We start from the raw sequence: 17,103 nt of genomic DNA on the forward strand, positions 1-17,103 counted from the left end.
ATGAAAATAATAAATTAGAGGGGAAATTGGTAGGTATGATGATTTAGCTTCAATAATAGATGGGCGATGCGATTTCACTTTTATTTTGTCATGACGGCTCGTGTTGACTCCCCACCCACCCACCCACCCACGCAGCAAGCGCATCATAACCCCGCAATCCTCCGGGGATTTTCGGACGCTATCTATCGGCTTTGAGTACAAGTGAACCTACACTTGGCTACGTGCCAGCATTGAAGCCCTGTTTATGTGGGAAATGAAAAAGAGGATTTCTTTCACTCTGCAATAGGAAAAATTGCAAAGGATTATCGGAAAGGGGTATGAAACCGCAAAAATCCACCGAAGAAGAGGGTATAAATCTTCTTTTTTTCCCCAATAGGGAAAAAAGTTGCCAAGCAGGTTATATTCACCAAACTACCCGAATTCAAACCCAAATTTTGCACATGAAAACTGGTTTCAAGTGTATCACATAAGCCCCATTCACATGTACAATAAAACATCCCGGGAAGTTCCCGGTAACGGGGATTTTCGCTACAAACCGTTCACATGACGTTAAGTTTATGCTGGTAATCCCCCCCTCTTCTTTCCGGAAGTCGTCACTGCTTACGTAGGTTGAACGGAAGTGATTGATTCAAGATGGTTGACGAAGGAGCTTATAGCAGTTTTCGCGGTGCAAAGGATTATGGGAGAGAAGGTCGGTGTCGACCTCCAATCCACCCCAAGAAAGATGGGTTTTTTTTGATGAGCTTCTCTCCCACCTTTTTCTTCCCTACGAGGGGAAAAAAGTTGTCATGCCGGTAATTATCACCAAAGCGACCCCCAATCTTGCACATGTGAACGGGGCTATAATATACAGTCAAACCTCGTTAGCGTGTCAGTTTTATCGCGCGTCACTTCTCTTACCGGGTGATTCCTCTACAATCCCGATTGTAGAAAGCTGCTTAGAGGCTCGGCTGTAGCATCACCGTCTCAACAATATCATAGGGCACTCTGGCGAAAAAGATATTCTTTGCCCCCCCCCCCTACCTATTTACACCGTTATTCTCAAAAATCATGGGCCATATCTCATTACCACTAGGGTTACTTATGCACTCAAGACGCGTTAATGGCTCTGAGAGAGCCGTGTGACAGACCAAATACGCTTTAACACAGACCCCCAATTTTTATTTTCCTGCACCCTTCCTCACCCCCCCCCCCACTACTGGACTTTCATTGCCAGTAACATGTAACTTAGAATTTTGAATCAGAAGTGCTTTTAATAAAAATTGAACATTATTATTATTTTTTTAGTTTAGGTCTCATTCATACGACAAGCTTAGATAGTTGTTATAATTGTAATTTTAATTATTACATTGGTCTAATAATAACACTGGTCTGTTAAATTGAATTTTCATTTCTTTCAATAAATTTCATTACTGAAGCATTTTTTTAGCATAAAAACTACCAAAAAATGTACTGCAGTCAAACTGACCCGATCTTGCGCTTTTGCGAAATTGAATGCTCGTGGCATGGAAGGAACAATTAAGATAAATAATGTAAATTAATATAATTAACTTAAATCTATAAATTTCCATAATTGAACTCGTTTGACTGTATTTTAAACCGCATTTCCGCAAGTTGGGCAGAATCTGCGTCAACTCGGAAATGGGCGATGGCATCAGGGACGTACGCAGGATCAATCTTTGGGGACGGAGGGGCACAAGAAATTTCTTTCAGAGAAATTTGGAGTTACCAACCTTCAAAAAGCAGAAATTGATTAAAGTGGCATGCATATTTTCTTTTGATATTTCAACTTATTATAAAAATATGGGGGAAAAAAATACATTTTTGGTCAGCTTTTGAGGAGCATAAGCCACTTCGGCCACCCCCTCCCCCGCATACACCTCTTGGCGGCATACTACGTAAGTACCTTTTTATTTCTGTTCTAACATATCAGAAAAAGTTCGGGAGAAAGACTCAGTGGTGCAGTATGTACTATACAGGGTGCATAGGAAAGCCCCTTTACCATGGCCCACAAGGGTGGGGCTGACGGGGCCCGGAACTATTCTCATCATTTTTTACTTTTTCACGCTATAAATTAACTATAAAAGGGCCCGTGAAAGGTGCAAGCCTAGGGGCCCTGTTTCAGGTTGTGGGGGCCATGCCCTTTACCCTGGAATAACTCATGAACCGTTGATTCTAGAAGCATACTTCCTATTGGAAAGAATTTCCAATAAACGTGTAGACCTCAGATGCGCTATTCATATTGCAAGGGGTTGTATGGTAAAAGAATTAACTTTTTAATTTGGTCACCCTGTCCTGCAAAACCCAATTAGAGAAAGTTGTTGCCTTGTCGCTAATGAGCCCCCTCCCCCAAAAAAAAAATCCACGTTTTTAAGTGCAATATTCCTTTTTGTAGCTGAATTCGAAAAATCGCTGAAAACAAAGGAAAGAATAGCACAAACTAACGGACAAGCTCAATTCATGCTTCATGTGCTGTTCTTTCCCTCATTTTCGGATTCAAATATCTCGTCGAATATTGACTTTAAAAACATTGAATTTTTTTGTTGGGCTCAGAGGAGACAGGGCAACCACTTTCTAATTGGATTTTCGGGCACAGAGTGCCCATATAAAAAGTTTATTTTATTAACTATACAATCTCTTGCAACATTTTTTTAATGCACAAAAAATCCGCTCATTATAGGCAAGAAAGATTTTTTAGATTTTTGTCGATGTTTTGTCACGGCTGTGTTTAGACGGGCTATGATTTTGTTTGCGGAATTATGTCGCGATACCTTTCTAATCTTCTGAAAAGATACTATGACTACCCTACTATCATTTTAATGTTGAATGTTGAATTCGCTAATGAATCCTGGTTCAGTCTCCAGACTTGTTTTAACATCAAGTGGTAGAACTTAACTCTTCCTCCTAACCAGATTATGGCCCGCTGTTCTGTGTCAACGAAGAGATATAAGCAGGCAATTAAAAAAGGCATGGGACATGCTGGAAAATGTGAGTGTGTTGTTGTGAACCTAACGTGAAGTTTGTTTCTGTGTAATGATTGTCATAGTGGCGCCATCATTTTTTCAGGGCCGTCATTTCAACTTTTTCCAGGGGTGGGGGGGGGGCAAAGCACATGTACTCAATGTATGTGTATATATATTTGTATATATATAAACTGAAGAGCCAAAAAAACTGGTACAGGCATGCGTATGCAAATAAAGAGATATGGAACCAATCAGAGTACGGCGCTGAGGTCGGCAACGCCTATATAACACAACAAGTGTCTGGCATAGTTGTTAGATCGGTTACTGCTGCTACAATTGCAGGTTATCGAGATTTAAGTGAGTTTGAACGTGGTGTTATAGTCGGCGCACGAGAGATGGGACATAGCATCTCCGAGGTAGCGATGAAATTTTGATTTTCACGTACGACCATTTCACGAGTGTACCGTGAATATCGGGAATCCGGTAAAAAATTAAATCTACGACATCGCTGCGGCCGGAAAAAGATCATGCAAGAACGGGACCAACGATGACTAACGAGAATCAATAAGCGTGACAGACGTGCAACCCTTCCGCAAATTGCTGCAGATTTCAATGCTGGGCCATCAACAAGTGTCAGCGTGCGAACCATTCAACGAAACATCATCGATATGGGCTTTCGGAGCCGAAGGCCCACTCGTGTACCCTTGATGACTGCATGACACAAAGCTTTACGCCTCGCCTGGGCCCGACAACACCGACATTGGACTGTTGAGGACTGGAAACACGTTGCCTGGTCTGACGAGTCTCTGTTCCAATTGCTTCGAGCTGATGGACGTGTACGGGTATGGAGACAACCTCATGAATCCATGGACCCTACATGTTAACAGGGGACTGTTCAAGCTGGTGGAGGCTCTGTGATGGTATAAGCGTGTGCAGTTGTCGTGATATGGGACCCCTAATACGTCTAGATACGACTCTGACAGGTGACAGGTACGTAAGCATCCTGTCTGATCACCTGCACCCATTCATGTCCATTGTGCATTCCGACGGACTTGGACAATTTCGGCAGGACAATGCCACACCCCACACGTCCAGAGTTGCTACAAAGTGGCTCCAGGAACACTCTTCTGACTTTAGACACTTCCACTGGCCACCTAATTCCCCAGACATGAACAGTATTGAACATATCTGGGATGCCTTGCAACGTGCTGTTCAGAAGAGATCTCCATCCCCTCTTACTCCTACGGATTTATGGACCGCCCTGCAGGATTCATGGTGTCAATTACCTCCAGCACTACTTCAGACATTAGTCGAGTCCATGCCACGTCGTGTTGCGGCACTTCTGCGGGCTCGCGGGGACCCTACACGATATTAGGCAGGTTTACCAGTTTTTTTGGCTCTTCAGTGTAATACAATGCCCATAAAAATATTTATGGTTGTCTTGTTTAGGTATGGATAGCTTCTCGATTTACCCCATCATGTTTATCGTATTTCTTTTTAAACGTGTTCATTGTGTTAGAATTTACTACCCCGAGGGGGTAAGCTATTCCATTTATTAACAACCCTATTAGAGCAGCGTTTCTCAACCTATGGTCCGTGGACCAAAGGTGGTCCACAGGCAGACTTGATAATTCAGTTTTAACTGGATGGAAAATTATTCAATTGTTGTAATTGATATTATAGTAATAACCATGTGGATTCGCAAATAAAACTGTACCTTCATGCTTAGTTTCACTATACCTCATCAAAATGTGGGAAATTGCGATCCTAAGTACGGAATATCACTAATTTGCAGCCCGAAAATGCAATTTACGGCAAATTTGCTAATTACTGCAAAAAGGGGTGAAGGGTGGAGAAATAAAAGGTTGCTAAAAATCACTTTAAACAAAAATTTGAAGTAAAAATACTTTCAAATGACCCAATTAAGTTAGCAAAATCCCCAATTGTAGTTGAATTTGCTGAAAAATTGAGGAAAAACAGTTTAACTTGACAATGTGAGATGAATATTTTTATTTTCTACCCAAAATTATCATAAGTTATAAAAATGCTGTTTATTAACGGTTTTAGTGAAAAATATAAATAAACGTAATTCAAAAAAACGGGACAAATGTATAAAAAGAAATTCAGAACAACTAAAATTACTGAAATGTTCAGACATTTTACTGGTTCTTGGGTTCACAAAGGATGAGAAACACTGTATTAGAGAAAAATTCCCTGCGACATCACAACCTGGAATTGTCCCTTACAAATCGATACTGGTGCCCCTTGTCAAACGTGCTTCTCAATCCTGCGGTAGACCCTGATACAACTGACCAATGAAAACACGGATTTTAATGACGTCACTAACTAAAAAGAACGCAAGTTCTCTTCCAAATCACTGAAAAGAGGGTTTCCCTCTTAGCATTTGAAGTAGAAGTTTCTAAGCATTCACGCTGAAAATGCATCATCGATTCTCCTAAACATGTGCCATTAAGTCGAGAGTCAATTGTTTTTTGAAAAAATTAATCAGCAGATCACATTTTTTTTTATTTAATATTTTATTGAATACCGGATAAAATTCTATTTCCAACGCAGTTCACTCGCATTTCTCACATTTGATTTTAATTGGAGTTTATTTTTTAAAAAGGAGGGTTTATTAAAATTTATTTAACCAATTTTTTGTGGTTACCAATTTCTTTCAACATGACGACACACGGAACAAAGATAAAAGATAAAGATTATTTTAAAGATATAAAAAATATGTGACACCATGTATTTATAATTAGGGTCGTTCTTACAAATACAGATGCCTCCGAAACATTTTTGGGGCGAATTTTTTTTTAAATTTAATTCAACAAACATGACTTAATTCAAACCCAGTGCCGTCTTAACGCATGGGATCACCTGGGTACGGCCCGGTGGCCCACGCAGTTCCTAAGACGGCCCTGCCCATAACCAGTTAAATTAGGATGCCACTTTAAGTACTGTGTATAAGTTAACATTATCTCTCAATAAATTCAAATTTATAGTAACTCTATGTAGGCTACTGTCTTCAATTTGGGTTAACCAAAAAAAAATAAATAAATTATAGTTTATTTAATTTTTTTATTCTTTGATCGTAATAATATTTCCATCAAACTTGAGCTGCAAAATTATTATTTTAAATAATTCATGGAATTCATATCACACATATTGCATTTTAAATGTGTGATTTTATTAAAAGAAGCTAATTATAAATTTCTGAATGAATTTATTCATTTACGAGCAAGTAAATTAAAAGCTATAACGTTCTCGGCAGACAACTCGAGGGAAGTAACCTTGACGGACATTGCTCATGCTTCTGGATTCACTGATGTAATAGAGTGCTGTTTTTCGATTGGTTATTGTATCAGGGTCTACCGCAGGGTGGAGACGCACGTCTTGTCAAAGCAGTCGATTGACGGCATTAATAATTCATGGACCCGGTTCGTCCTTGTCAGAGACTTTCCTGACACAGGGGTACAACAGAAACGGCGATATGATCACAGAAAAGATTGCTATCGCAGGGAGTCCCCCATCAAGGGGGTGCACAAACCTCTCGATGAGTATAAGAAAAACAAGGCTGCCGTTCGGATTCGTCAATAAATTGTAGGTCCCGGTCTAATTAGCTCTCGTGTGCAGAAAATGACTGGTGCGACAAAAATGATCAATAATTCTTGGTCTATCATTCCCATTGAAAATTTTGAACACTTCGATCATATCCCCCCTCCCGACACCTACGTTCTTCCAATGTACACATATTTAAAAAATGGGAGAAGTCTCTATTCATAACTCAAGCCCCGTGCACCAACAAGGACACGCATAGGTGGTGTTGCTTCTTCGCGTCCTTACGTGTATGCGTTTGGAATGAATGTTTCAATCAAATAAATACTGAATCTTTTTTTAACCGTGAATGGAGAGTAACAGACAGGGCTGAAGCTAAATGCTTGGTCAGCCGGGCAAGCACCCATTTTGCCAAGCATTCTAAGTGTCTTGTAATGTTTACTCCCTTGTAATGTTGATGGAAAGGTGAAATTTTCGCCCCCCTCTGGTCCGGTGCCCGATGAACCAGACCAAAGCCTCCTAGATACTAGGTACTTCTAGGAGGCTTTGACCAGACCCGCCTGTTTCCCTATAGTTTGTTACCAGATAACCGCAAAAATAGATATTTTATATCGGGTGGACTGATTGTTTCTCATGAGTATAGTTGCGGATATAAACATTTGTATGTAAACGATGTGGTGCATACAAAAACCGTGACTGCAATATGAATCCGTGAAGTGAACTATCTGATTTTACGTACACACGCTTTTTCACTATTGTTACTTGACTCCTGGAGATAACGGTCCGAGGAAACAACGCGAACTATCTGACCATTATCCTTTTTCAAGGACAACTATACGCTTCGTTGATGAAAAATAAAGCTTCCGACAATTCTAAACACAATCGAGTATTTGAGGATGGGTGTTGTGTTGATTTTTGTCGTTTTTCCTTTTTAGCATATTCCGGGAAAGAGAATATATTCAAATATAAGAACTTGTGATTTAAAATTTTCGAAGGATCTTCATAAAATTGTAATAATATGACATGAATTCTCCATGGATCAATTAAAAAAAAAAGATTCGAATGGTACATGCATAATCAGGCCCGTAACCAGAAATTTCGTTCGGGGGGGGGGGGCCCGAAGTGATAGAACAATAGATTTGGTCATTTTTTTCCCTTCGTTTCAGTCATTTTCTCACATTTCGGGGGGGGGGGCGCTATGGCCTTGTGCATAATTATCTTTTCAATCAAGTCTTGCCGCAAACAAATTTTTATCGCGAATTCCTATTGCATCCATATATTTTGTGGAAGACAAGGGAGTACCAAGGGGGGGGGGGGACTTGGGGGTCTGGTCCCCCCCCCCGAAATGTGAGAAAATGACCGAAAAAAGGGAAAAAGATGGCCAAATCCATTGTCCTGTCACTTTGGTCCCCCCCCCCCCCCCCGAAATGAAAGTGGTTCCCCCCACGAACGAAATTTGTGGCTACGCCCCTGGTGGAAGATATATCCATTTGTATTCATCACTAAAAAATCGTGTTTTATATATATATATATATACTGTATATAATATTAAAGAACCACACAAAGGTATATGATATCATGGAAAGAATCAAACGTTTGAAATGGGCTGGACATATTGGAAGAAAACAGGACAACAGATGGACCACAAGTATTCTAGAGTAGTACCCCCGTGGTGTTAAACGTCCGAGAAGGCGTCCCCACGCAAGATGGACTGACGAGATCAGGAAAAGTGGCAGGAGTCAACTGGATGGCTAAAGCATCAGGGCAGAATGGAAAAATTTAGAGACCTTCATCCAGCAGTGGATTGAAAATGGTTGATGATAGTTATGTTATATATATATTTTATTACCAAGTACTTACTTAACGCCTACATCCGAAGTAATAGTTTTATTAGTAGTCTGATAGCGGCATTTGATATGAAATCCTTTGCCGAAACTTGTAACTAGCTTATGGTGAGGCTGTACAACCACAGTGTTGAAATATTCGATTCCACCATCCTGAGAGAAAAATCAAATATATAGTAATGGCAAATAAATAAATTTATTAAAATTATTGTTTGCTTAATTTCCTCTTTTTATCCTTCATCTAATTAATTTAATAGTTATTATTTTTTCGAGTTAATATTTCATCTGATTAACTTTTTTCTCTTTGGAAACATTTTACACAATTTGTACTGATAAGTATCAAAATAGAGAAATCGTGTGGCATAATGTGTTGCGCAAAATCACTAACTGTCATATTACGAAAAATTAGGTAAAATTTGAACTAAAAAATAAGTACTCACAACATCATGCGACATAGTGTTGCACGAACGAAGTGGCAATGCATAGGTTATTTCAGAACCAGCATGTTCGTATTCTGCTAAACAAGTTGAATTTGTTGATAGACCTTTAGGGTAAATCATGCCATTGAAATCTTCTTTGGCTACAATAGTTACTAAGATATTGTTGCTGTTGCATTCAATATTTATTCCAGAAAGCTGACTCCCAGCTGAAAAAAACACAAACATTGAGAATTTATATTTCAGTATTTTTGTGAACGTACATATAGTCAAATAGTCATATAATCAAAAAGTACATATAGTCGGATTTCACGTGACCTCCGCTATAGTGTCAATAACTGACGGCCCAGTGGTTCTTGACCTTTTTTCCATTCCGCACGATTTACTTTCTCGCACCCCCTTGAATAATGTGTTGTCTATTTGTTAAATATTATTTACTTTCGCAATTAATTACATTAACTATCCATTAATTAATTGTTATAAAAATTCTAAAATTGAGAGATAATTTCAAAATTTATTTGTTGAATAAGAAATACACATTGGTTTTCCACGCAACAAAATTGAAATTACTGCACATGTCGATTTTTAGTTACTAATTTGTTATTGTTTTTCATTATTAGATATTTTTAAATTTAGGTTCTTTCTTTAAATTGAGGGGATACCGGCATTTCGTCACTTTCATTCAAGCGATTTCTGGTTTTTGTTTCATCAGCAAAAGTGGTGAGAACCCCATTTCGTGAAGGTAGATGAGAATGAATTGTGTGTTGGCAAAGCTGTCTTCCCTAGTTTTGGAAATGGTTCCAACTAATAAAAAAATTGTTCTAACAATAAGTCAGTTTTGAATCTTGAGCACATGAGCTAGCTCACATTTCAATGAAATCATAAATTTTCTAAATTATCATCATTCATAGAATTAAGATCGGAAAGAAATGGATCTATTATCGTTAACAAATAAAAAAAACTGCAAAAAACATTTGAAAACTGTGTACACGAGTGTGCTTTCTAAATCCCTTCAAGATGCAACAATTTCTCGATATCCATTTCTGCATGTTTTTTAAGTTAAAAATAAGATGTCAAAATGTAGACATGACTTGTATTTTTGAATTAAAAACAATTATCATCATTTCAATTTTCCTGAATAATCAGTTAGCGTGTTAAAATTTTCTTCATCTCGCATCCCATAAAATGCTTTCCTGCACCCCTGGTTCAGAACAACTGTTCTAGCCGATTCTGGTAAGATCAGTCAAGGGATGCCGAGTGTTATTTAAGGATAAAATTGAACACAGTAAATGACATTGTGATTTCCTTGAATTATTCAAGTGATACTTAATTTTCACAGGCATCACGGAAGTAAAATTTTTGGGAATCCCTATCATAGAGAGTAATGATAATGAACCTCGCTTTTAACATAAAAACATAGAATCGACCAAAGACAAATTTTACATCACTTTCGCTTTCGTTTGTGTGTTTTCCAGGGAAATTACTGCGGAATTTGAGCTAAATACATTGATGGTTTTTCCCTGTTCTGTTGATAACTACAGCAATAAAAACAGAATTCTTTGCATGATGGACGATCATTGTTCATTTTTCTGATATTTTACATACCACACAGCAGGGTGACCAACTTCTCTCTCTTCGAGGGCTAACATAATGGTCAGATGCAGTGTCGCTGGCAGCACCAGAGACAAAACTCCGGTATATAAGCCGCATGCATAAGGGGAGAGAACTCCGGCATATAAGCCGTACCCAGTATGATAGCTTCCTATGGCATCGCAAGCCACAAACATTTTGACGGAATTTATTAACTCTAATTAACTAAACTCTTCATTTAATTCGTTCATTCTATGCTATTCGTCCAATATTATGTCGCATGATGTTGTGAGTACTTTCTCTTTTCATTTAAATACTAATTACAAATAATTATTAACGAATTATTTTAACAGAACTCTTCATTTTTTGTTAAAGAGTATTTATATGTTCTCTCATAGACAATGAAATCAGCGGAGAAGGGAACTGCGTAAATAGCTGCAGCGGGACTACAATTTCTTAGTCCTTGTTTAAGCAGTACTTCATAATATCCTCCAGAGTTTGAATGTCGACCACTTGTTCCCAGAGTCGCAACTAGATGCTTGGTCACCCGGGGCAAGCGCGCATTTTGACGCCCCTTGTAATGTTGAAGGAGAGGTTTCAGAATGAAATTTGTGCCCCCTCTGGTCCAGCCCCGGGTCACGAGACCCGCCTGCTCCCCCCCCCCTAGTTGCGACCCTGTTTGTTCCTACAGCTCGCGTCTTATTGTGGAGTAGATGTAGGTTACGGTCCAGGAATACCCCCCCCCCCTGCCACACAGGAACATCGGCAGAGCCAAGGATGCCTAATATATATATATGTGTGGTATCTATCTATCTCTATTTTTAGTATTACAGCAAACTCTACTGTTATCTCTTTAGGGATACGTTTATTTATGCATCATTTATATAAAGATGAAATGACCACTTTTCTCATGATAGCTTCCATAATATATTTCCAACCAATATATCTTAAGAACCTCGACCTCGGTTTTTAACGGCAAAATATCTGTCTCTTGAATATCGTTATAATCGAGTTTAACTGATATTATAGAGAAAGGCAATTACAATTTTTTTTTCATAAAAACAATTTTTATTTTAATTTAATCTCACTTTGCTTGAAATATTGAGCAGTAAAATTTACGTCACACCATATAAAACAATCACTGTAGAGTTGATGTGAGTTCTTAGAAATAGTTTTATAGGTGACTAACTCACAGCATATTCCACCTTATGAGAATTTTTCAGAAAAACAAGCAGTTGTTGGTTGTGTGGGACGGAACACCAATCGAGTGAGGATTATTATTTGTCTGTGGGTTGGGCCATGTTTTTTGAAGGTCACGAACTTAAAACTGCTGTGGTAGGAAAGCAGAGAGAAAGAGATCTACTCGGTCAAATTGTGATCCCACGAGTAAAAAGAGGCACCGTAGGCGTTTTATCAGGGTAAAAAACAGGGGAAACGAACTGAAACTCATTTTCTTCACTTCGTTCTAATCCTGTTGTTGCCTGGCGTCATAAAACACCGAAATGAATATTTACTCTTTGCCCCTCCCCTCTCTCCTATATATAGAATAATGTTGAGTGAATTTGCATTTGACGCCACTTACCGAGATACCAGTGGAAATGACCTCTGGTATTGAGGTTTGTAATTCACCCGATGATTCAATTGAAAAAAAAAATCCCGCTTTCGAGGAAAATGCCACAGTTGTAGCTGTTGCTGGTCGTGAATGTACAGTATAAGCTTTTAAAGTATCCGACTACCTCTCTCGGCACTTTTCTATGAAATGGTACTGGAGTGAACTTTAATAACATTTTTTGATAAAGTGTCTCAAAATGGTGAAAACAATTAATTTTGGACTACTACTTATGTCCTTTTCTATGAAAGTCATTTTTATGTCAAAGTTTAAGCAAAATTTATGTAACATTCGAAACACGATTGCAAAAAATTCTATGAGTGAAATGTTTAGTTATTTTCACAGTACATTTAGCTAGTGAGGACGCAGGTTATGAACTAAAGTTTAACTTTAAAGGATTGTATGGTATGCTCATAAGTTACACCCAAATCTGTTGATGTATGTGTGGATTTTTTTGAAATTTCATTGGACATATCGTATATAAAGCAGTGTAATTAGACAAATATTTGTAATAGACCTTAGATTTTAGTTCGTAAGCTTAACAATACAGCGGAAACTCTCAACGATACTCGATATAACGATAAATCCCTCTACAACGATATTTTTTCAAGTCTTGTTTGGAAATGTCTATATTCTAATATTCCATAAATTGTATGCTACCTCTCGATATAAAACGATAAAAAATTCCCCCTAGAACCATATTTTTCTTGATTCGTAGAGTATCGTTATACTGAGGTTTCATTGTATATATGGTGGAAAATCCTATTAAAATTGTGCATTGATAACATTTAGATAGATTTTCAGAAATCATGTTTCAAACTCAAGTAAAAGGCCAAAAATAGCATTCTTTGTAAAAACGCGTTTAAAGTTTATTCGCAGATTACTGGATGTAAAAAACGCAACACTAAAGTGGGCGTAACTCCGATCTTGAGCGTCATGGGCCGGCATTACACTGTAAAAGTTTTTTAGGCCGGGATTACACCATAAAAGTTTTATAAAAGCACTTTTGCAAAACTTTTATAGTATAATCCCGGCCTTAAAAAGTTCTTTTATAAGACTTGAAAAATGCAACCAATGAGCGCATCGGTAACCAACAGACTTATTAGTTGGTTTTGTTTTTTTTTTGAAGTTTTTCAAAAGATATTTTATCGGACTTTTATAGCGTAATCCTTGCCATATAAACAAAACAAGGCCTGTTTTAGAATTAAGAAAAATGGGGCTTTCATAAAAAAAAATCTCAATACTTTCTTCCCAATGACGTTTTAAACGTAGTCGGATACCTTAACGAAAAAAACACTGCTTACTATAACACTGCTATAGGCAGCCTGATACTCGCTAAAACAATGTATGTGACGATAAGGACATGGGTAACATTGTAATTTTCATGTGGCATCGGTTTTTCTAGATTCGACGTTCAATGGTAAAAATAATTGAATATATATACGCTAACTCAATATTATGCATATGGTGTATAAATTCTTGGGACAGATTAACCCGTTTATGCCCGTACATTGATACATTTTGAATTCCGTTTCGATATTGGGATATTTTACTGAAATTGCACCAATTAAGAATATTCCAAAAGATTTTTTAAATACATCAACAGAAGTATGACACTGGACGACAAGTGTCCTCAATTGAGGACAGCAAAATATGACGGCATATTTGAAAAAACGTTGAAGTGAAACGAAATTGAATTGTGTTAGTTATTCACATTAAACTAATCTAAATAATCAATTACAAAAGAATCACTTGCATGAAAATAACAATATAATATGTCGCAATGTCGTCTTAACGCATATCGGCAACCCGAGCACGACCCCGAAGCCGCAAGTATAGAGGGGTCTCGTGAAAATGAGATCTGGTTAAAATTTTCAAAAGTAAACGTTCATCGCCAGGCAGAGCCGCAACTAGATGATTGGTCACCCGGACAAGTGCGCATTTTGGCGCCCCCTTGTAATGTTGAAGGAGAGGTTTCAGAATAAAATTTACGCCCCCTCTGGTCCAGCGCCCGGGGCACGAGACCCGCCTGCTCCCCACTAGTTGCGGCCCTGTCACCAGGTAGTTCCAGGCAGGCCCTCAGAAAAATCCCTTTACACGGGGGCCCAGGATGTTGTTAAGACGGCCCTGATATGTCGATAATATAAGGTGGAAAACAAAAGTACCCACGAGATAATAAAATACACCAACTTTCAAGAATTCACTTCTAGGGCCAAACTTTTATATTACACCATAAAAGTTTGATAAAAGTTCTTTTATAAAACTTGAAAATGCAACCAATAATCGTATCAGTCACATTTGCTTGAATGTAGCCGATACACTTATTAGTTGGTTTTTTTTCAAGTTAATCTTTTCTAAAACTTTTATAGTGTAATCAACTGATAATAATACAGGCGAACTTGGCTAATTCGAATTTTAGTAATTTTCCTTAAGTGTCCTATTCAATTTAATGTTGAAATTACTTGTTTAATTCGCTTTTTCCCCCCTAATGATTTGGGTAATTCGAAGTTTGATTCAGATTTCATTTGCAAAATGCCTCTTTCTTTTGAATTCCTAACTAACTTTTAGTCATCTTATTCTTAATTCCGTGATTTACTGATTTTTACCAGAATATAACATTTATCCTACCTAAAAATATTTAAAAAGTTACAATCAACAAAATCGGAACTTTGTTATGGCTCTAACTAAAGAGCAATGATTTCGTTACCAGTTTCAAACACTGGCTTTTGCTTTTCCTTTGGCGGCTAAAGTTTTACTGGATCTTAGATTACTTAATTAGCACCTGCCAATGGCAGATGAAACGAAGGAATACTATTCTGGAAATACGAAAGGTTATTTGTGTATCAACTACAGCAACTCCTCTACGTACGGAACGTTTAAAAGCTGGAGTGCTGAAATCCTAGTTTACTGTCTGATAAAATATGTTGAAGGTTCATGTCTCTCTAGTATTATTGTTCGTTTATTGGAATATCAATGTATAGCTTAGTATTATTTTGCCCCATGTCCAAATGAGGCTCATTCGCTTGTTTACTTTAGAAAAAAAAATTCTGGTTGTCTTACGGATGCGGGCGTTGGTAAAGAAGATTTTCCATAGAAACCTATGGAAAATCGCATTTCCGCTAACGAATGTAAATCCGGAACGAATTATCTTCGTTAACCGAGGTATCATTGCATTTCATGATTTTTAACTGCTGACTATCATTGGCTACATTGATCAATTCAGATATGGAATGTAAAATAATTTTGGCTTTGTTAGTAATTTTCTATGGAATCCTATTGTGCTTTCAGTCACGTTTAATTCGGCAACATTTCTGTTGAATTCTTGAAGTGTCTGCGTCATTCTTTACCCGCATGTTGGCTGTGAACCCATTATCATCTTTTGTCTAATAACAACCTTTCCAAAACGTTTTGGTTTCGATACACATTCAGACTGTTCCACAACACGAACGAAGGAAAAGAGAAACATTCATTCACGCTTCAACATTCTTTCAACAGTTAAATACAATAGTGACAGGTTAGATGGGAACAAAAAACATAAAAAATTTTCTAGCCGATTTAAGGTAAATGTTAACCAGAGGAAACTAAATTGATACCTGGAAGAAAGACTAAAACAAGATGTTTTTTCCCCGATTTTAGTTCTTATATAAGAATTCTGATATAAGATCTCTTTTACATGCTGTTCTTTAAATGCTGTGAATAACAAGATTAAAAAAAATAAATGTTCATCATAGACATGATTCGTTTTCTTTTTTTGAGCGTCTATCTGACTATAATTTTAGGTGTCTTGAAAGAGGTGAGAACAGGTGAAGGTTATACTATACGTGCTATTTTTTTATACCATGGAGCAGCTATAAATTTGCCATTTGACCCATGAACTTTATTTTTAAGTCTTAGCCCTCGTAGTGGTGAGTAAAAGAATAGAAAAATGTTATGTAATGTAACCCGAGTTTGAAGATGTCCCATGTATTTTTTTTTTTTTTTTTTTGCAGAAAATTAAGTACGATGTGATAAGCCGCATTCGGAGTTTTAACAGCTAAAATAATCATGATCTCGTAATTTTTTTCAGTCTAGAATTAAATATTTTTAAAAAAATTAATTCTTTACTGCATATGCAAATCGTTCCACGAAGCGTGTCCAAAAACAAAATCCAACAAAAATTCTACGGTCGATTCTAAAATTGAAACATAATATTAAAAAAATATGAGCGAAAAAACGGGAAACAAATTTAGCTGTAATAATTGCACTATAACTTCAGAGAATAATAATTACTCGAAGATATAATTATAAGACCGTCAACCAAATAAATGTGAATTAGTAAAATTTTGCATCTATTTACTAAAAAAAAAGATTTCCGCTGTATCTGAGATGTGAGAAATTGAAATCCCTGATTATTGCTAATTTTTACATCTAAAATGACCAAATATCCAAAATTTTCAAGTCTTCGAAAAGACGAAAAAGTGGCAAAATCAAAATTTTCAAGCATCAACTTTTCAGTGAGTTTTTATCCAAATATCACGAGTTAAATGTTTTTAGCACAATATAAAGCCCACTACTAATACTACTCATTTTATCATCATATTTCCATAAATACCTTTTTCTTATCAATTTGCCTTCCGGATTCGAATATAAATCTTGAGCCCCTTTCTAATTAATCCTAATTAACCTTCGTGTGCGCAAAAATTACCATGGAGCGACAAAAATGATCAAACTATCCCAATTATCATTTCATCGGAGTAAAACTATCACAGCTGCATTTCTCTGATTTTGTTGATATCTCTTTTTTTTCATATATTTTATTTTAAAATCAACCGTAGAGTGTTTGTTCGTTTCACACTTTCTTCGTGAAACAACCTATAATAAGAAAGTATATACTGTATAGTATAATAATCAATGTTGTGTTTTTGAAAACCAAAAACCCGAAAATAAAAGAAATGAATATGGAAAATTAGTATCCCGGAAAAATTGATCCACGAAAAAAGATTTAGTAATAGTTTTTTTGTTTTCTTGATCAAATTAGCAAAAGTTGTTTAAAAAAACTTTTAGTTACTAAAGAAAGGAAATAAATAACGTCAGAATGTCAACGGGAAAGAACAAGGAAG

The 17,103-nt window shown here is 37.0% G+C and overlaps 1 protein-coding gene across 1 annotated transcript in view; it reads right to left on the minus strand.

Moving 5' to 3' along the window:
- Positions 1 to 17,103, minus strand: part of LOC149080193 (cuticlin-1-like) — a 69,529-nt gene that overhangs the window by 9,318 nt on the left and 43,108 nt on the right. Inside the window, exons 4-5 of the mRNA XM_089239237.1 lie at positions 8,809 to 9,014; positions 8,385 to 8,521 (exon numbers count right to left, since the gene is read on the minus strand). Of these exons, the coding sequence (XP_089095363.1) occupies positions 8,385 to 8,521; positions 8,809 to 9,014 (343 nt within the window). The remainder of the gene's footprint in view (positions 1 to 8,384; positions 8,522 to 8,808; positions 9,015 to 17,103) is intronic.

The sequence above is a fragment of the Pholcus phalangioides genome, unplaced genomic scaffold, assembly GCF_987345545.1.
Source record: "Pholcus phalangioides strain wild (caught in Gottingen) unplaced genomic scaffold, Ppha-v1.0 ptg000011l_1, whole genome shotgun sequence".
In the NCBI taxonomy this organism is placed as follows: Eukaryota; Metazoa; Arthropoda; class Arachnida; order Araneae; family Pholcidae; genus Pholcus; species Pholcus phalangioides.